Raw genomic sequence first — 19,655 nt, 5'->3', positions numbered from 1 at the left:
CGTTCCCCTCTCGCCCTCAGAGCCCCCTCACCCTCACGCTCCCCCCTCAGCCCCTCAGAGCCGCCCAGGCCCTTCCCTCAGCCCCAGCCCCCTCCCCGGGCGCCCCCCGGGCCCGTTCCCGGCCGGTACCGCCGAGGCCGCCGCTGCTGCCGCTGCTGCCGCCGGACTCGGGCCCCGCCGCCGCCGCCGCCATCTTGGGCCGCGCGCTGCCCGCCCGCCACGCCCGGCCACGCCCCCGCCCACACAGGCCACGCCCGCTTCGGGATAAGCCCCGCCCCGCCCGCGGATTGACGCTCCTAATGTGGGCAAAGACACGCCCACTCGCGGTTCAGCCCCGCCTCTTTTCAGCGCGGCCCCACCCCCTCGCAGCTGAACCACGCCTCTTCCCCGTTCGCCCCGCCCTCTCCGAACTAAATCACGCCCCCGTAATCCTTAGTTCCACCAATCACGCGTGGCCACGCCCCGTTCTGTGGTAAACCACGCCCTTCCCGCGCTCGGCCCCGCCCCTCCCTGCGCGCCCCACGCGGCCGCGGGCGATGGGAGCAGCGGGGGCCACGCGAGCGGGCCCGCACGGCGCATGCGCAGCTCGGGCAGCGGCTCCGCCTCCCCCGTTGGCATTCGGCCCCCGGTGTCACGTGACGGGCGGAGCGCGGGGCGGAGTGACGTCACACTGAGCGCACTGAGCACAACATTAAATGACGTCATCCTTATGCACCACACCCCAAATCAGTGACGTCATGGGAGCACACACGCCTTCGTCCTGTGACGTCACAGAGCGCGCACACACACACACACACACATCCCCATCCTGTGACGTCACACTGCTGACTTATGAATCAATACCTCTACCCCATGACATCACAGAGGCACAACCCTGCCCTGATACCCCATGACGTCACAGAGCCCCCACACAACGCTGACACCCCGTGACGTCAAAGAGCGCCCACACTCCGTCACATGACGTCACAGCTCGCACACGCTGCCGTTGACGTCACCGAGCACGCAGAACTCCTCGCACCCAGCCCATGACGTCACCCAACACCATGACGTCCCTCCCCATGACGTCACCCGCCGGTCCCCGTTTCCCCGCGCGGCGGCGCCCTCTCCCCCTGCCCATCGATCGCTCTGCGCTCCGCGCGGGGCGGTCCCGGCAGGCGGGCGAGCCGAGCGCCGAGATGAGCCTGGCCGAGGGCCGCGCCCCGCGGAGAACGGCGGGGAATCGCCTCTCGGGGCTGCTGCAGGCCGAGGAGGAGGACGAGTTCTACCAGACCACCTACGGCGGCTTCAACGAGGCGAGCGGCACCGCGCGGGAGGCGGGCGGGCCCGGCGGCGGCGGCGGCATCGCCGTCGGGAGCCCGCCCGGCGCCGCGGGCGGGCGGCGGGAGCGTGAGGGGAGCGGGGCCCGGGGAACGGGGCTGCCCGGGAACGGGGCTGCCCGGGCCATGGGAGGGTTATCCAGGGAACGGGGCTGCCCGCGATGAGCGTCTGGGATCCCCCGGGTGATCCGTCCCGTGCGGTCCCGGGATAACGGGTACAGGGGCTTGTTCTCGTTACCCTCGGAGTCCGGGCACAATGAGCCCCGCGGGGACCCCGGGTGCGATCCCAGTGTTCCCAATCCCGGCATTCCCGGCATTCCCGCGTTCCCGCACTGCAGGAGTCGGGCGATGACGAGTACCGCGGCGAGCACTCGGACAGCGATGACGAGGTGGACTCGGACTTCGACATCGACGAGGGCGACGAGCCGGGCTCGGAGCAGGACGAGGCCGAGCCCCGGCGGCGCCGCCGCGTGCTCACCAAGGCCTACCGGGTACCGAGCCCCTCCCGGGCCGCTCGGGGGAAAACAGCCCAAAAAGCCCCAAATGCGGGGGCTCCCGGGCCGCTAGCCGCGGCTGCTCTCTCCCGCAGGAGCCGCTCAAGAGCCTGCGGGCCAAGAAGGCGGAGGGGCCGCGGGGGGGCTCCCAGAAAGGCCGGGAGGTGAAATGCCTGCCCCTGGAGCTGCAGGAGGACGGGGGAGACAGTGAGTGGGGGGGGGATGGGAGTGGGAATGGGAACGGGAGCAGGGTCTCGGGGATCCCAGCTGGAAATGGGATCCTCTGGGGGAGCTCCTGGTGCTCCAGGCGTTGGGAATGGGATCCCAGGGGAGAGCTGCTGCTTCTCCAGGGGCTGGGTCGGGGTCCCGGGGGTCCCCTGGGAGCATTCCCAGGGTTCCAGCCGGGTGGTCTCTGCCCAGGCCGGAAGCACATGCGCCAGTCCACCACGGAGCACACCCGGCAGACGTTCCTGCGGCTCCAGGAGCGCCAGGTGCAGTCCAAGAGGAAGAAGGGAGGGACCAGCTACGAGCGGCCCCTGACCCAGGAGGAGCTGCTGGAGGAGGCCAAGATCACTGAGGAGATCAACCTGCGCTCCCTGGGTGAGGGAACAGGGCTGGGATCGGGAATGGGATCGGGAATGGGGCTGGGACAGGGCCAGGATCACCGAGGAGATCAACCTGCGCTCCCTGGGTGAGGGAACAGGGCACTGGGAATGGGAATGGGAATGGCAGTGAGATAATGGGAATGGGATACTGGGATCAGGAATGGGGCTGGGCTGCTGGGACAGGGACAGCAGGAGTGGGACAGGGACACTGGGAATGGCACAGGGATCCCAGGATCAGAGCTGGCAGTCACTGTGCCGGGCTGAGCCGTTCCTGCCCCCGTTCCCATCCCCATTCCCGCTCCCATTCCCATCCCCATTCCCGTCCCCATTCCCATTCCCATCCCCATTCCCGTCCCCATTCCCGTCCCCATTCCCGCTCCCATTCCCATCCCCATTCCCATCCCCATTCCCGTCCCCATCCCCATTCCCATCCCCATTCCCGTCCCCATTCCCGCTCCCATTCCCATCCCCATTCCCATCCCCATTCCCATCCCCATTCCCATCCCCATTCCCGCCCCCGTTCCCGCCCCGTTCCCGCCCCCAGAGAACTACGAGCGGCTGGAGGCGGACAAGAAGAAGCAGGTGCAGAAGAAGAGGAAGATCGTGGGCCCGGTGATCCGGTACTGGTCCCTGACCATGCCCCTCCTGCCCGAGCCCGGCCGCGATGACCCCGTGGACGTGGAGGGGTGAGTGCCAGCCGATTCCCAAATCCCAGAATTCCAGTTTTGGGGGGTGGGTTTGGGCACTGAATCCCAACCTGGGGCCGTCACCTTGGAACCCCCAAATCCTACAGGAAAAGCAGGTTTTGATCCCCTTAATCCCATGGAATAAGCATGTTTTGAGCCTCCTAATCCCACGGGAAAAGCAGATTTTGAGCTCTGTCTTGGCGATCCCAAATCCCGTATTGGAGAAGCAGTTTTTTGAGGCCCCAAATCCCTTTGGAATCGCAGCTTTTGGGCACCACCACAAACCCCAAATCTCCCATTGGAGTCACAGCTTTTGAGGCCCCAAATCCCTTTGGAATCGCAGCTTTTGGGCACCACCACAAACCCCAAATCCCCCATTGGAGTCACAGCTTTTGGGATCCCAAATCCCAGTGGAGTCACAGCTTTTGGGATCCCAAATCCCATAGGAGCCGCAGTTCTCGGGCACCACCTTGGCAATCCCAAACCCCCCGTCGCGGCCGCACCCTTTGAGCCCCCAGACCCTTTGCAGTCCCACCTTTTGCCCACCCCACGCCCGGGGGGGCACGCCGGCCCCGTTCCCATCGCGCCCCGTCCCGTTGCAGGCTGGGCCCCGAGGCGCGGCCGCCGTCGCCGGGGAAGTGCTCGCGCACCTTCATCTCCTTCAGCGACGACGCCACCTTCGAGCGCTGCTTCCCGCGGGCCAAGGCGCCGCGGCTGCCGGTGCGGGAGCTGTGCCCCGTCACGCACAAACCGGCGCTCTACCGCGACCCCATCACCGACATCCCCTACTCCAACGCCCGCGCCTTCCGCATCATCCGCGAGGCCTACCGCAAGTACGTCACGGCCCACGGGCTGCCCAGCGCCGCCGCCGCCGCTGCCGCCGCCGCCGGGGACAGCCCCGGGGCACGGCCCGGCCGGCAGAAAATCGTCATCAAGCAGAGCGTCCCCAGCGCCTGAGACACGGGAGCTGGGAGCTGGGATTTGGGGTGTGGGAGCGTCCTTTCCGAAAGAGCGGAAAATCGTCATCGAGCAGAGCGTTCTCAGAGCCTGGGAGCTGGGATCTGGGATTTGGGGTGTTGGGGTGTGGGAGTGTCCTTTCCAAAAGAGCGGAAAATCGTCATCGAGCAGAGCATCTCCATTGCCTGAGACACGGGAGCTGGGAGCTGGGATTTGGGGTGTGGGAGCGTCCTTTCCAAAACAGCAGAAAATCGTCATCGAGCAGAGCGTTCTCAGAGCCTGGGACATGGGAGTTGGGATCTGGGATTTGGGGTGTTGTGGTGTGAGAATGTCCTTTCCAAAAGAGCGGAAAATCGTCATCGAGCAGAGCGTTCTCAGAGCCTGGGACATGGGAGTTGGGATCTGGGATTTGGGGTCTTGGGGCATTGGGATATGGGAGCCTCCAGACTCTGCATCCTCCCCAAAAGAGCAGAAGATCGTCATGAAACGGAGCATCCCCAGTGCCTGACACCTGGGATTTGGGAGCTGGGATTTGGGGTGTGGGGTGTTGGGGTGTGGGAATGTCCTTCCAAAAGAGCAGAAAATCATCGTCAAGCAGAGCGTCCCCAGTGCCCGAGATCCCAGATCTGGGATTTGGGATTTGGGGTGTCGGGTTATTGGGATGGACAGCGGTGACGGTTTTGTTGAGGGGCTCCTCCCAAAGCGTTGGCAGTGCCTGAAATCCCGGGATTTGGGGATGCTGGGGTGTTGGGATTTGGCATTTAGGGATAAGGGGTCACCCATGTGAGGGATGTTTTTTTGGGGTCACTGTTCGCCAGGGGTGTGGAGGAGAGAATAAAGTTGAACTGGGGGTTGGTTTGTGTAGGGTGGTGGGAGCCCCCTTTTCGAGGAGGTCCTACAATAAATAAAGAGGTTTGCAGAACCCTTTTCCAGAAATCCTACCCAAAAAATGGGGTGGGAGCCCTTTTTCCAAGAAATCCTACAATAAACAAGGTTCATGAAGCCATTGTTTTCCAGAAGACCCTACAATAATATGGGGTTCCTTTCTCCAGAACAGCCTCAAATAAAGTTTATGGGTTTCCCTTTTCCAGAAGATCCTACAAAACTCATTCCCTGCTCCCCCAAACCCCATTTGGGGGGGTCCAAATCCCCTTCACTCCCCGCATTCGGGACTTGTGGGGCCAAACCCGCCCTGAGCTTTGTAGGGTTGGTGGGATTCGGGAAGGCTCCGTGCCCCCCTCACCTGTCCCCGTGTCCTCCTCTGCCCCCGGCGGTTTTTGGGGTCGGGGCTTTGCAGGGTTCGTGGCACTGGGGAAGGATCCGCTCTCTCTTTTCCCCCCGGCGGTTTTTGGGGTCGGCGGGCCCCGCGGGGCCGGGCGGGGCCCCCCCGTTCCCGATAAGGGCCGGGGCACGGATCCGCCCCTCCGGGCCCGAATAAAGCGCTGATCTCATGCCCCGCGCGGCCCCAGAGCGGCGGCACCGGCCCCGGCTTTCGGGATCGCCTTTGGGATCGCTTTTGGGATCGGCCCCGCCGTTTGGGATCGGCTGTGGGATCCCCCCCGCCCAGCTTTAGGATCGGCCGCGGGATCAGCCCCGGCCTCGGGATCGGCCCCAGGTACGGCCCCGCTGTCCCCGCGCTGTCCCCGCCGTGTCACCTCCCCCTCCCCCCTCCCGCCACAGAAATTTGGGATTCTGGGGATCCCGGAGCCGCTTCCCAAAGGAATTCCCACGCCCCGGGGGGTGCGGCGGGCAGGTGTGTCCCCACCCCCGCTCTGGGGACACCGCGGAGCGCCGCTTGCGGGGTCGCGACATTTGGGGACGCGCGGTTTGTGCCTCCTGTCACCCCCGGCGGGGCCGGAATTTGGGGGGGACGCTGAAATTGGGGCGAGGCAGGAGCGGGATGTGACCCTGGAGGTGACAAAGGTTGGGGACAACTTTTGGGGTGTGCTCGGTGTCCCCAAGCGCTGTCCCCGCAGAGGGTGGCACGGCCAGGTCCCCCCTGTCCCCCTGTGTCCCCCGAGCCCGCCAGTGCTGGCACCAAGGGGTCCTCCCCGTGTCCCCCCGTGTCCCGCGCTGTCCCCGCTGGTGCCACCCCGCTGTCCCCGCGCTGTCCCCAGGTCCCCGCGGCCATGACGCCGTACCGGCAGGAGCTGGAGAAGTACCGCGACATCGACGAGGACAAGATCCTGCAGGAGCTGTCCCCGGAGGAGCTGGCGCAGCTGGACGCCGAGCTGGCCGAGATGGACCCCGAGGTGGGCACGGGCGGGGGCCGCGCGGGCGGGCGGGCGGCCGCGGGGACAGCAGGTGACACGGGCGCTGTCCCCAGAACGTGCTGCTGCCCGCGGGGCTGCGCCAGCGCGACCAGACCCACAAGAGCCCCACGGGACCCCTGGACCGGGACGCGCTCCTGCAGCACCTGGAGCGGCAGGCGCTGGAGGCCGAGGAGCGCCAGGACCTCGTGCCCTTCACCGGCGAGAAAAAAGGTCTGGGGACAGCGGGGACAGCGCGGGGACAGGCTGGCCAGGGGCTGGGGACAGCCCGGGGACACGGAGGGGACCGGGCCCCCGGGCTCGGGTATATTTAGCTCGGCCTCGCCAGCGGCTCGGGTGTCCTGGGCGAGCTGGGCCCCCGCCAGCCCCGGGCACGGCCACCAGCCCTGGCAGTGTCACCCCCAGGGACAGCAGTGCCAGCCCCGGGCACGGCCACCAGCCCTGGCAGTGTCACCCCCAGGGACAGCAGTGCCAGCCCCGGATGGTCACAACCCAGTGACAGCAGTGCCAGCCTCAGCGAGGCCACCCCGATGATGCCACCTGAAGCCGTTCGTCCCGTGTCCCCTGTCCCCAGGGAAGCCGTCTGTCCCCGTGCCCGGTGTCCCCATGTCCCCGTGCCGCCTGTGACCCTGTCCCTGTCCCCAGGGAAGCCGTTTGTCCCCAAGGCGGCGGCGCCGGCGCTGCCGCGGGAGGAGCAGGTGACGCTGGAGCCGGAGCTGGAGGAGGCGCTGGCCAACGCCACCGAGGCCGAGATGTGCGACATCGCCGGTGGGTGGGGACAGCGGGGACTGCGGGGCCGGGATGGGAACGGGGAATGGGAATGGGATTGGGATGGGATCGGGAGTGGGATGGAATGGGATCGGGATTGTGATGGGATTGGGGCTGAGATGTGCGACATCGCCGGTGGGTGGGGACAGCGGGGACAGCGGGGACTGCGGGGCCGGGATGGGAACGGGGAATGGGAATGGGTTGGGATGGAATGGGAATGGGAATAGGAATGGGAATGGGATTGGGATGGGATTGGGATGGGGAACGGGATCGGGATTGCGATGGGAATGGGGCTGAGATGTGCGACATCGCCGGTGGGTGGGGACAGCGGGGACTGCGGGGCCGGGATGGGAACGGGGAATGGGAATGGGATTGGGATGGGATCGGGAGTGGGATGGAATGGGATCGGGATTGTGATGGGATTGGGGCTGAGATGTGCGACATCGCCGGTGGGTGGGGACAGCGGGGACTGCGGGGCCGGGAATGGGACTGTGATGGGATCAGGAATGGGATGGGAATGGGGACATGGATGGGGTTGGAATGGGGTGGGATTTGTAAAGGATGGGGTTGGGATGGGACTTCTGTGGGATTGGGATCTGATGGGCTGGGGTGGGATCTCCATGGGGTTCCCATGGGGTTCCATGGGGTCTCCAGGGGGTTTCCAGGGGATTGGGACCTGATGAGGGTGGGGTGGGATCTCCATGGGGTTCCCATGGCGTTTCCATGGGGTCTCCATGGGGTTCCCACGGGATGGGAACGAGGCCGGGCTCTGCGCAGGCCGGGATCCCCACGGGGCCGGGAGCGGCACCAGGAAGGGCCTTGGCCGAGGGTAACGCTGTCCCCAAGGGTGTCACACGGTGTCACTGTCACCTGGGGAGGGACACCGAGCACCAGGCCAGCACGGCACACCCGTCCTTGTGTCGCTGTCACACACCCGAGTGTCACACGGTGTCTCTGTGTCACTGTCACACACCCGAGTGTCACACACATTGTCCCACAGTGTCACACTCGGTCCCCCCTCACCCTCTGTGTCCCCTCCGTCAAAGCAGCTCCCAGTGCCACCTCCCCGGGGGGACAGCAGGGTCCTGTGTGCCCTGTGTCCCCCGTGCCCCCGATGTCCCCAGTGCCACCCCGCTGTCCCCGCAGCCATCCTGGGCATGTACACGCTGATGAGCAACAAGCAGTACTACGATGCCATCTGCAGCGGGAACATCTGCAACACCGAGGGCATCAACAGTGAGTGACAGCGGGACAGGGACGGGGACAGAGCCTGGGAATCCTCAGTGAGCGACACAGGGACACAGGGACACGGGACAGGGGGACAAGAGCTTCCACGGGGTGCTTGGGGCAGCATCTGGGGACCAAACTCGTGTGTCCCCACGGTGTCCCCACGCTGTCCCAGGCGTGGTGCAGCCGGACCGGTACCGGCCGGTGCCGGACGAGCCCCCGAACCCCACGGACGTGGCCGAGACGCTGCGGCGGCTGCAGGACAACGACCCCGCGCTGCACGACGTCAACCTCAACAACATCAAGGTGACACCGCGCCGCCACCGTCCCCAGCGGCGCCCGGGGGGCTGTGCCACCCTCAGCTTGGGTGAAGCTGGCACCCAAGGGGTGGCCCCTGTGCCCAGCACGTCCCCACGGTGCCAGCTCCCACCCCGGCCCCTGGGTGACCCCGTGTCCCCGACTGTCCCCAGGACATCCCTGTCCCCACGCTGGAGGCCATCTGCGAGGCCATCAAGACCAACACCCACGTGCGCAGCCTCAGCCTGGTGGCCACGCGCAGCAACGACCTGGTGGCCAACGTGAGTCCCCCAGTGTCCCCAAAGGTCCCCAAATGTCCCCACAAGTCCACTCCCCCGCCTGTCCACCCATCCTTGGGACACCAAAGGCGGTGTCCCCACAGTGCCACTCTGGTGTCACTGTGGTGTCACTCTGGTGCCACTGCGGTGTCCCCGCGGTGTCCCCAGGCGGTGGCCGAGATGCTGGAGCAGAACCAGAGCCTGCAGAGCCTCAACCTCGAGTCCAACTTCATCACCAGTGCGGGAATGCTGCGGCTGCTGGCGGCCATCGGCCACTGCCCCACGCTGAGCGAGATCCGCGTGGACAACCAGGTGACAGCAGGGGGTGGGGACAGCAGGGACAGGGATACCAGGGGAGGTGACAGTGACCTGACTGTCTCCAATCCCGCAGTGCCAGCGCCTGGGGGACACGGTGGAGATGGCCATGGCAGCCACGCTGGAGCAGTGCCCGTCCCTGCTGCGCTTTGGTTACACCTTCACCCTGCAGGGCCCGCGGGCGCGCGCCGCCGCCGCCCTCACCCGCAACAACGAGCTCCGTGAGTGTCCCCAGGGTCCCCAGGGCCAGCCCGGGGTCACCGCCAGGGCCTCACCCAGAGCTGTCCCCAGCTCACAATGAGCCCCTGAGTGTCCCCAGGGGTCACCAAGGGTGGGTTTGGGGTGTCCCAGAGGTGAAGCCACCTTAAAAGGAGCTCTGGGAGTGTCCCCAAGGGTCTCCAGGTGTCACCTGGGGGTCCCAGAGCTTGGAGCGAGCTCCTGAATGTCCCCAGGTGTCACCAGGGGCGGGACTTTGGGGTCCCACCTCTGACCCCCCCCCTTTTCTCTGCCCCCAGGTCGCCAACAGAAGAAATCCTAAAAATTTCCTCTGTGCCCGCACCGAGCTCAGGAATAAAGGGAATAAAGTGGAAAAATGGTCCCAAAAAATTCCCACTTTATTCCCAGGGCCCTGGGGACTCTCAGGGACTCCTGGGGACTCTTGGGGACACTTGGGGCTGTCAGGCTGGTGGCAGTGGTGGCGGCTCCTCCTCGTCGGAGTCGAACTCGGCGTTGCCGTCCTTCACCCAATTCCCAGCGGGATCCTGGAGCCAGCCCCGGCTGGGACACAGGGAAAGGGATTGGGGCATTCGCTGGCACCCCGGGGAGCTTTCTGGGGTACTTTTGGGATTTTTTGAGGGTTTTTTTTGCGGGGCTTTTTTTTTGATTCTTAGGGATATTTTTGGGATATTTTGGAGGATTTTTGTGGGGATTTTTTGGGGGATATTTTTGGGGTTTTTCCCAGAATTCCCAGATCCCCACCCACCTGCGCAGGTGCAGGTGGTGCCGCAGGATCCGCAGCCGCTCCGGGCTCGGCCCCTCGGAGCTTCGGGAATTTCCTTTCCTTCCCCGTTTCCTGTCCTTGGGAACGCCTGGGGGAGCGAGGACGGGGCTGCTGGGAATTCCGGGAATGGGCAATTCCCGGGAAAACCCCCTGGCAGGGGCGCGGTCTCACCCTCTGTGTGTGTGGGGCCGGCGGTTTCGGGATTCCCGGGAATTCCGGGGTTCCGGGACGGCTCCGGCGGCGTCTGGGAATTTTTTGGGATCATCCCGGGGATCCCGGCCCGGGAGCTGCTGCCCTTCGTCCTGGGAGGGGGAAGGGAGAGGGTGAGAATCCCAAAACATTCCCTTTCCTGGGAATCCCAGAACTTCCCCTGGTGTCCCTGAGCTCCTTCCCCATCTTCTCCCTTTTTGTCCCTGTTCCCTTCCCATCTTTCCCCATCTTTTGCCCGTTTCCCCCACTTTCCCCATTTTCCTGTTTCCCCTGTTTCCCCCAATTTTCCCTCTTTCCCCAGTTTTCCCCAATTTTCCTCCACTTCCTCCCATTTTCCTGTTCCCCCATTCCCCCTGTTTTGCCCCATTTCCCCCTTTTTTCTCCTCATTTTCCCCCAATTTCCCCCCATTTTCCTCCCAACCTCCCAGCTCAGGCAGGGTCACCCCTGAGCCTTATCAGGGATGTCCCCATACCCACAGTGGGTGTCCCTGTCCTCCGGGTTTTCCCTGTGATGTCATGTCGTAGCCACTCTGGTCCAGAGCAGCTCAGAACACGACATGGCACTGGGCACAGCTGGACACAGCACTGGGCAGAACTGGACGCGTCACTCCTGATGGGCCTCACAGAGACGGGCAAAGGGGTACAAACACTGCCTGACTTTCTGGGCCTGCTCTTCCTGGTGCACTCTGGATCCCTTCTGCCCCCAGGCCACATGGCCAGCCCCAATGGTCACCAACCAGCACCCCCAGGTCCTTTTTCACAGCTGCTCCAGCAGGTTTCTCCCAGCCTGGACAGACACTGGGGACAGTCCCTCCCAAAGGGACAGGACCTGCCCTTCCCCTCTTGAATGTCCTAAATTCCAGCCTTTAAGGTTCCCCTGAAGTGCAGAATGTGGCAGGATGCTCCGCCTGGAATGTGGCCAAGGGACAATGACCAATTTGGGGCCATTGGGGCTGCATTGAGCGGAGTCTTGTGCTGATTTGCTTTGCAGTGGGTGTCCCCATAGCCCCAGGCTGTCCCCTGTGCTGTCACCTCACAGCAACGCGCAGTTGTAGTTGCTGCTGGTCCCAGTGGAGCGGAGACTGATCCATGTCATCTTCCCATCCCGGGTGACTTCGGTGACCTCAAAGGTCTCGTATGGCGGGATCAGCACCTCCTCCTCCCCTGGAAACACGGAGAACTGACTGATGTCTGCGCCGTGGCATGTGTGCACTTTGAAAATCGTGTCGGTCCCAAACTGCAGAGCAACTGGTTCGCTCAGCGACGTCGATGCGAATTGACCAAAGCGGACCCTCTGGCCACGCTGTGCCTGGAAACGAATGTTACGCACGCCCCGGAACACGTTGTAACACTGGGCATTCTGAGCGTCCCTCAGTGTCACCAGTGCCTGGGTGAGCAGGAAATGCAGCGTTTTGAAGTGGAAGTTGTTAATGTATTCCTGGCGGGAGTGCCCGGCCACGCGCACGGCCTTGTTGAACTCCTTGTGCAAGTCCTGTGACGTGTAGGCCATGAGAGCCACGGCGTGCCATGGGGACGCCAGAGGGGACACAGGAGAGCCCCGCCGGATCCACTCAGCCTGAGCATTATACCAGCCGCTGGCAAAGAGAAGATTCATCTGGCGCTCGAAGCTGTAGAGTTCCGGCAACTTTGCATACATGGCAGGGACACAGCCCTGGTACTGGTCATCGAAGGAGTCCCGGGCCGTGTCCAGGGGTGAGACCTTGGGTGGTGCCAGGAAGGCCACGGTGGTCACGGTCATTACCAGCAGTGCCAGGGTGTGAGCCAGGAGGGCCATGGCGGGAAGGGGCCACCACGAGCGGTGTGGGACACTGGGGGACAAAGAGGAACACACTGAGGGGACAATTAGGGCACAAAGCAACACTTGGAAAAGTTCCTCCCTGAGGGGCTGAGAAGGGGAGCTTCAGCTAGAAACATCCTGGGATGCTGATCCCAAATCCTGGGGTCACACCAGGATGTCCCTAAAGGTAGAACCCCACTCCCATGGTCCCATGTCCTCAACCCTTAGTGTCCTCCTACAACACCAGGAACTTCATGCAAATTCTGGGGTCACTCCCTGTCCCCCCAGCAGTGCCCACCAGGACCCCAATCCCACTCCCACAATGCCCCCCCTGGGCCCCACTTCTGTGCCATTTCCCCCCCGTTTTCCCCCATTTCCCCGTTTTCCCCCATTTCCCCCGTTTTTCCCCATTTCCCCGTTTTTCCCCATTTCCCCGTTTTTCCCCGTTTCCCTCACGTGGCTCTGCGGCAGCAGCTGCTGTACGGGGCCGCTCTCAGCAGCGCGCTCCGGGCCAGCCGGCGTGTCCGGGCCAGCAGCGGCGCCTGCGCGACACGCCCCTGAGGCCACGCCCACCGAGACCACGCCCCCACACCGCACATCCAGCCAGGCCATGCCCAGAGGCCACGCCCCCATGGAAACCACACCCACATTACACTAAACCACACCCACATAGGCCACGCCCCATGGGAACCACACACCCACATAGGCCACACCCACTCGGGAGACACCATGGGGCCCCACCCACTTGGAGACCACACCCACAGAGAGACCACACCCACAGGAAACCACGCCCATATCAAACCACACCCATGGAGACCACACCCACACTGAACCACACCCATGGAGACCACACCCTCCCGTGGACACACCCATGGAGACCACACCAAATCGAACCACACCCATGGGGACCCCGCCCATTTGGTGTCACACCCATGGAGACCCCGCCCATTTGGTGTCACACCCTGGGGCCACACCCACCTGCACAGCTGGCGCCACCCCCGGGGTCACCTGGGGTCCCTGCGGGGCCACCTGGGGACAGCGGCGCCGCCCGAAGGAACGCTGCAGGGCTGCGACACGGGGACAGGGACACGTGAGGGACAGGACAGGGACAGGGGGACAAGGACATGGGGACATGGTGAGGGAGACAAGGACATGTGACAGGGACAGGGGACATGTGACAGGGTGAGGGGACAGGGACAGGGTGAGGGGACAGGGGACATGGGGACGGGACAGGGGACAGTACAGGTAATGCAGGGACAGCCCAGGTGACATCCCAGGGGACACGGGGACAGCCCAGGTGACATGGCAGGTGACATGGCCGGGGACAGGGACAGCCCAGGTGACATCCTAAGGGACACGGGGACAGCCCAGGTGACACTGCAGGTGACATCCCAGGGGACAGGGACAGCCCAGGTGACATCCCAGGGGACAGGGACAGCCCACTCACCGTCCAGGTGCTTCCTGCCCGCCCGGTGCAGCAGCAGCGTCTGCAGAGTGTCACACACGGGCCGCTGGGGACACAGCGAGCACGCCAGCCTGGGGACAGCACAGGGGACACTGGGGGACACCGGGGGACACCGGGGCACGGCGGGGACAGCAGGGACAGCGGGGCAGCCTCACCTGCCGTCGCGCAGCAGCAGCGCCTCGTCCTCGGGGATGGCACTGGCCAGCAGCTCGGCCACGCGGCGCCTCTGGGGACAGCGGGCCACCCTCGTCACCTCCTGTCCCCACACTGTCCCCAGACTGCCCCAAACCGGGCCCACACTGTCCCCACACTGTCCCCAAACCGGGCCCACACTGTCCCCACACTGTCCCCAAACCGGGCCCACACTGTCCCCACACTGCCCCAAACCGGGCCCACACTGTCCCCACACTGTCCCAAACCGGGCCCCCGTGGCAGAGCCGCCCTGGGACAGCCCTGGGAAGGGCTGAGGGGACAAAGTGGGGCCGGGGAAGGACCCGGGGGACCTGGAGGGGACACAAAGGGACCCAGGGAAGGGTTGGGGGTCCCAGGAGGTTCAGGAAAGAGTTGGGGACACCCCGGAGAGGGTGAGGGTCACAAAGGGACGGGGGAAGGGGACAAGGGGGAGCCGGGGAAGGCCTCAGGGGACCCGCGGGGCTCAGCCCTGTCCCCGTCCCGGTCCCGGTCCCGTCCCGCAGATGGAGCAGATCCAGCGCGCCAACCGCCTCTACTCCTCGGACACAATCTTCCTGAGAGCCACGCTGCTCATCCCGGGACAGCGCGACACGCCGGGGGACAGCCCTGGGGACAGCCCCGGGGACACCGCCGGGGACAGCCCTGGGGACACCGCCGGGGACAGCCCCGGGGACATTCCCGGGGACACCGCCGGGGACGGTCCCGGCCCCTCCCGGCGCGACCTCTCGGCCTCGGATTTCCTGCGGCGCTTGGACGCCGAGATCGGCCGCTGCAAGGAGGCGGCGGCGCGGCGGCTGCGGGGCCCGGGCGGCAGGTGGGAACCGGGGGAAATCCGGGGGAAAATGGGGGAAAAATGGGGGGGAAATTCTGGGGGAAAATTTTGGAAAAATTGGGGGAAAATTGTGGTGGAAAATTGGGGGGAAACTGGGGGAAAAAATCTGGGAAAAACTGGGGAGAAATTGTGGTGAAAAATTGGGGAAAATTGGGGGAAAAAACTGGGGGGAAATTGTGAAAAATCTGGGAAAAACTGGGGGAAAGTTATGGTGAAAAATCTGGGAAAAACTGGGGGAAAAATTTGGGAAGAAGTGGGGTAAAATTGTGGCGCAGCTGGGAGAAGGGCGGGGTGACACGGAGGGGCAGCGGGGCTCGGCTGGCACCGGGGCGGTGGCACTGCCACCCCGGCTGTCACAGGTGTCACAGCGTGTCACCGGCTGTCCCCGCAGCCCCGGGGGTGGCCCCGGCCCCGCGTCCCCTCGGGGGGCCCGGCTGGGACCCCGGCCCCTCACCAGGACCCCGCGGGCGGCCGCGCTCAGGGACAGCGAGGACGAGATCTTCACCTTGTGACATTGGGGACATTGGGGACAGCGAGGACGAGATCTTCACCTTGTGACATTGGGGACAGCAGGGACAGCGAGGATGAGATCTTCACCTTGTGACATTGGGGACACTGGGGACAGCGGGGACGAGATCTTCACCTTGTGACACTGGGGACAGCGAGGACGAGATCTTCACCTTGTGACATTGGGGACATTGGGGACAGCGGGGACGAGATCTTCACCTTGTGACATTGGGGACATTGGGGACAGCGAGGATGGGATCTTCACCTTGTGACACTGGGGACATTGGGGACAGCGAGGATGAGATCTTCACCTTGTGACATTGGGGACATTGGGGACAGCGGGGACGAGATCTTCACCTTGTGACATTGGGGACAGCAGGGACAGCGAGGACGAGATCTTCACCTTGTGACACTGGGGACATTGGGGACAGCGGGGACGAGATCTTCACCTTGTGACATTGGGGACAGCGAGGACAGCGAGGACGAGATCTTCACCTTGTGACACTGGGGACATTGGGGACAGCGAGGACGAGATCTTCACCTTGTGACACTGGGGACATTGGGGACAGCGAGGACGGGATCTTCACCTTGTGACATTGGGGACATTGAGGACACTGGGGACACCAAGGACGGGATCTTCACCTTGTGACCCCGAGAAGCCGAGCCTGGGGACACCCAGGATGTGACACTGAGGACACCTGGGACGTGACCCGGGATGTGCCACCAGAGCTGACCTCGGAGGTGCCACCAGAGGTGCCACCAGGAGCTGCCACCGCTCCTCACGGCCCTGGACCCCGAGGGGACACGGGGACTTCGGGGACGTGTCCTGGTGTCCCCTCCCTGTCCCCCTTTGGGGCCGCAGGGCCACCCCCGGGGCAGCTGGGAGCCACTGGGGACAGGGACAGGGACAGGGACAGGGGCGGTGCCACCACCCCCTGCCAGCTTGTAAATAAACCGGAGCATTGTCGCCAGGCTGGGCTGTGCCACCCCTGGGGACAGGGCCACCCCTGGGGACACCGCGGGGCTGGATCCCACAATTCCCAAATCCCCAAATCCCATTCCCCATTCCCAAACCCCTCCTGTCACCTCCAGGGCACCCAAATCCCCACCCCAGGGAAAAAGAACCCCCAAATCTTATAAAAAACCCCAAATCTTATAAAAAACCCCAAATCCTATAAAAAACCCCAAACCCCACTGAAAAAAACCCCAAATCCCACAAAAAACGAGTCCAAAAGTGGGGAATTCTTCCCAGCTTCAGCCCCCCGGGCTCTGATATTTATAATATTTATATGGAACCCCGGGATTTGGGGAAAATCCGGGATTTGGGGAAAATCCGGGATCGGGGGGAAAAACCCCGGGATTTGGGGAAAACCTGGGTTTTGGGGGGAAATCCCGGGATTTTGGGGGTGCCACCCCCCCGATTGTCACCGTGTCACCCCCGATTGTCACCGGGAGGGGGGAGGGGACACCGGGGGTATTTACAGCGTGGGGGAGGGGCGTACGTACATATTTATAGGGGTTTTTTGGAGGGAAAAGGGGGAATTCCCAACAAAGTGCATTTGTCCGTCTGTCCGGCCGTCCGGGAGGAATTCCCGGCCGGAATTCCCTGGAAAATCTTCCGGGGGTCTGGGGGAGGGGAGGGAAATTCCAGCCCATCCCCCCCCTCCGAGTTAAAGGTGGGCGGGGGCGTCGGAGCCTGGAAGGAAAGGGGGAAAATGGGGAAATAATGGGGAAAATGGGAAATTAATAATGGGGGAAATAATGGGAGAAATGGGAAATTAATGGGGGATAGTGGTGGTGTGGGAAGGGCACACGCAGGGGACACGCAGGGGACACACAGGGCACACGCAGGGGACACGCAGGGGACACGCAGGGGACACAGACGGGACACACAGGGGACACGCAGGGGACACCGGGTGCCCCTGGGGCTCTCACCTGTGCCGTGGGGGGCGGTGCCACCACCGTGTCCCCGCGGGGCGTGGGGTGAGCTCTGGGGACTGGGGGGCGGCGGGGCCCGCCCGGGGACGCTGCTGGGGACACTGGGGACGCTGCTGGGGACACTGGGGACACTGGGGACGGCGGCGTCGCCCCCCCGCAGCGAGCGCAGCAGCTGCCGGTGAGCGGCTTCCATGGCCTGGGGGGACAGGGACAGCTGGGGACAGCTGGGGACAGGGCTGGGCCAGCCCCGGGGACACCCGAGTGTCCCCCCATCCCCCAGTGTCCCCACTCCAGGACCCCCTTAATGTCCCCAATGTCCCCAGTGATGTCAGCCTGTCCCCGTTACTGTCCCCAGTGTCCCCTCACCCTGAGGCTCAGCAGTGTCCCCAGTGTCCCCCCAATGTCCCCAGTGATGTCCCCAGTGTCCCCCCAATGTCCCCCCCCGCAGCTCACCCTGAGGCTCAGCAGTTTCCCAGTGATGTCCCCAGTGTCCCCCCAATGTCCCCAGTGTCCCCTCACCCTGAGGCTCAGCAGTTTCCCAGTGATGTCCCCAGTGTCCCCCCAATGTCCCCAGTGTCCCCTCACCCTGAGGCTCAGCAGTGTCCCAGTGATGTCCCCAGTGTCCCCCCAATGTCCCCAGTGTCCCCTCACCCTGAGGCTCAGCAGTTTCCCAGTGATGTCCCCAGTGTCCCCCCAATGTCCCCAGTGTCCCCTCACCCTGAGGCTCAGCAGTGTCCCAGTGATGTCCCCAGTGTCCCCACAATGTCCCCAGTGTCCCCTCACCCTGAGGCTCAGCAGTTTCCCCCGCAGCTCCTCCAGGGTCCCCAGGATCAGCTCCGTGTCCCCGGGGGGGGCCCGGGGGGGGTCCCCGCTGTCCCCAGGGCTGTCCCCGACGTCCCCTCCCGGCCGGGGGGGTCCCGTGGGGAGGCTCAGGTAGAAGAAATTCCCTGCAGGGGACAGGGGACTCAGCGGCCACCGGGGGCTCCTGGTGGCCCGGGGGCTCTGGTGGCCCTCCTGCAGTTTTTGGTGGCCCCAAAGGGGGATTTGGTGGCCCCAGAGGATTTTTGGTGGCCCCAGGGAGAATTTGGTGTCTCTTGGTGGGGTTTTTCGGGGCCCTTTTTGTGGTTTTTGGTGGCCATTTCTGGTTTTTGGTGGCCCTTTTGGGTTTTTAGGGCCCTTTTTTGGTTTTTGGGGCCATTTTTGGGGTTTTTTTGGGGCCATTTTTGGGGTTTTTTTGGGGCCATTTTTCTGTTTTTGGTGGCCATTTTTGTTTTTGGGGCCCTTTTTTGGTTTTTGGTGTCCCTTTTTGGGTTTTTGGGGCCCTTTCGGGGTTTTTTTTGGGGTGGGGGAGGGGCCGGTTACCCTCGGCGCTGGCTCCGCCTCCTTCCCGCAGCTCGGGCTCTGATTGGCTGCAGCCGCGCGGGGGCGTGGCCTCATCCGGCCCCTCCTCCTGGGCTGGGCCCCCCAAAAAAGGGGGGGGGAGGGGAAGGGAGGAGCAGCCCCGCCACCGGAATGCGGTAATTAGCACCCCAATTAGTTCATTAGCACCCCAATTAGTTCATTAGCACCCCAGCTAGTTAATTAGCACCCCAATTAGTTAATTAGCACCCCAATTAGTTCATGAGCATCCCCCAATTAGCACCCGAAATGAATTGGCACCCGAAATCAGCACCCTGAAGTTAATTAGCGCCCCTAATTAGCACCCAGCACCCCAAAATCGGCACCCGAAATTAATTAGCACCCAAAATTAGCAACCCGAATTAATTAGCACCCAGCACCGAAAAGAAGCACCCCAAAATACCAAAATTAGCATTCAGAACCCCAAATCAGAACCGAAATCAATTAGTACCCCAAAATCAGCGCCCAAAATTAATCAGCACCCAGAACCCCAAATGAGCACCCAAAATCAATTAGCACCCAAAATTAGCACCCAGCACCCAAAGCTGGGACCCAAAACTGGCGCCCAAAAGCAGAACCCCAAAATTGGCACCCAAAACCAGAACCCCAAAATTGGCACCCAGCACCAAGACCCAAATCAGAACCCCAAAATCAGAACCCGAAATCAGAACCCGAAATCAGAACCCGAAATCAACACCCCAAAATCAGAACCCAAGATCAGAACCCCGAAATCAGAACCCAAAATCAGAACCCCGAAATCAGAACCCAAAATCAGAACCCTGAAATCAACACCCCAAAATCAGCACCCCGAGATCAGCACCCCAAATGAACACCCGAAATCAACACCCAAATATCAGCACCAAAACCCAGAACCCAAAATCACGAACCCGAAATCAGCACCCAGGGAGCGAGACCCCAAATCCCAAAAGGAGCAGGGAACGGGACCCCAAATCCCAGAGAGGGACAGGGAACAGGACCCCAAATCCCAGAGAGGGACAGGGAACGGGACCCCAAATCCCAAAAGGAGCAGGGAACGGGACCCCAAATCCCAGAGAGGGACAGGGAACGGGACCCCAAATCCTGGTAATGAGACGAAGCCCAA

The 19,655-nt window shown here is 63.5% G+C and overlaps 7 protein-coding genes and 1 long non-coding RNA gene across 9 annotated transcripts in view; 3 read left to right on the top strand and 5 right to left on the bottom strand.

Annotated features, from left to right (window-relative positions):
- Positions 1-193, bottom strand: part of LOC121357862 (phosphatidylinositol 4-phosphate 5-kinase type-1 alpha-like) — a 6,373-nt gene extending 6,180 nt beyond the window's left edge. The window contains exon 1 of the mRNA XM_041475547.1: positions 130-193. Coding sequence (XP_041331481.1) covers positions 130-193 — 64 coding nt within the window. The remainder of the gene's footprint in view (positions 1-129) is intronic.
- Positions 194-1,104: 911 nt separating this feature from the next.
- Positions 1,105-5,060, top strand: VPS72 (vacuolar protein sorting 72 homolog). 2 transcript variants are annotated; one of them, XM_041475549.1, is made up of 6 exons: positions 1,105-1,292; positions 1,655-1,807; positions 1,906-2,017; positions 2,231-2,501; positions 2,960-3,101; positions 3,704-3,841. In XM_041475549.1, the coding sequence occupies exons 1-5, from the start codon at positions 1,176-1,178 to the stop codon at positions 3,081-3,083; spliced, it is 777 nt and encodes a 258-aa protein (XP_041331483.1). In that variant the 5' UTR covers positions 1,105-1,175; the 3' UTR covers positions 3,084-3,101; positions 3,704-3,841. The 2 variants fall into 2 exon arrangements, with proteins under 2 accessions (XP_041331483.1, XP_041331482.1); XM_041475548.1 differs by having other exon boundaries at positions 1,128-1,292; positions 2,231-2,410; positions 3,704-5,060.
- Positions 5,061-5,496: 436 nt separating this feature from the next.
- Positions 5,497-9,819, top strand: TMOD4 (tropomodulin 4). The gene is made up of 10 exons (XM_041475550.1): positions 5,497-5,673; positions 6,176-6,310; positions 6,385-6,541; positions 6,974-7,096; positions 8,243-8,332; positions 8,499-8,629; positions 8,794-8,901; positions 9,067-9,210; positions 9,290-9,434; positions 9,729-9,819. The coding sequence occupies exons 2-10, from the start codon at positions 6,188-6,190 to the stop codon at positions 9,749-9,751; spliced, it is 1,044 nt and encodes a 347-aa protein (XP_041331484.1). The 5' UTR covers positions 5,497-5,673; positions 6,176-6,187; the 3' UTR covers positions 9,752-9,819.
- Positions 9,810-14,062, bottom strand: SCNM1 (sodium channel modifier 1; the record flags this gene model as incomplete). The annotated part of the gene is made up of 7 exons (XM_041475545.1): positions 9,810-9,990; positions 10,196-10,301; positions 10,385-10,515; positions 12,678-12,763; positions 13,200-13,288; positions 13,669-13,757; positions 13,842-14,062. Coding segments are annotated over 7 exons (822 nt in total), but the record flags the coding sequence as incomplete, so codon positions are not given.
- Positions 11,457-12,218, bottom strand: LOC121357867 (erythroblast NAD(P)(+)--arginine ADP-ribosyltransferase-like). The gene has a single exon (XM_041475552.1). It carries the CDS (start codon positions 12,216-12,218, stop codon positions 11,457-11,459), a length of 762 nt encoding a protein of 253 aa, XP_041331486.1.
- A 289-nt stretch (positions 14,063-14,351) lies between the features above and the next one.
- LYSMD1 (LysM domain containing 1) lies at positions 14,352-15,234 on the top strand. Its single transcript, XM_041475551.1, has 2 exons — positions 14,352-14,692; positions 15,102-15,234. The coding sequence occupies exons 1-2, from the start codon at positions 14,382-14,384 to the stop codon at positions 15,220-15,222; spliced, it is 432 nt and encodes a 143-aa protein (XP_041331485.1). The 5' UTR covers positions 14,352-14,381; the 3' UTR covers positions 15,223-15,234.
- LOC121357866 lies at positions 15,196-16,207 on the bottom strand. Its single transcript, XR_005955790.1, has 3 exons — positions 15,621-16,207; positions 15,308-15,482; positions 15,196-15,261 (listed from the first exon to the last, which is right to left on the bottom strand). It is a non-coding gene; the product is annotated as an uncharacterized LOC121357866 (long non-coding RNA).
- A 255-nt stretch (positions 16,208-16,462) lies between these two features.
- The window catches only part of ARHGEF11 (Rho guanine nucleotide exchange factor 11), a 33,379-nt gene continuing 30,186 nt past the window's right edge, over positions 16,463-19,655 (bottom strand). The window contains exons 37-40 of the mRNA XM_041475544.1: positions 18,518-18,610; positions 17,939-18,102; positions 17,153-17,351; positions 16,463-16,913 (exon numbers count right to left, since the gene is read on the bottom strand). Of these exons, the coding sequence (XP_041331478.1) occupies positions 16,888-16,913; positions 17,153-17,351; positions 17,939-18,102; positions 18,518-18,610 (482 nt within the window). The 3' untranslated portion in view covers positions 16,463-16,887. The remainder of the gene's footprint in view (positions 16,914-17,152; positions 17,352-17,938; positions 18,103-18,517; positions 18,611-19,655) is intronic.

Source organism: Pyrgilauda ruficollis, unplaced genomic scaffold (assembly GCF_017590135.1).
Source record: "Pyrgilauda ruficollis isolate IOZ18807 unplaced genomic scaffold, ASM1759013v1 scaffold350, whole genome shotgun sequence".
Taxonomy (NCBI): Eukaryota; Metazoa; Chordata; class Aves; order Passeriformes; family Passeridae; genus Pyrgilauda; species Pyrgilauda ruficollis.
This window is presented reverse-complemented; position numbering and strand designations above follow the sequence as displayed.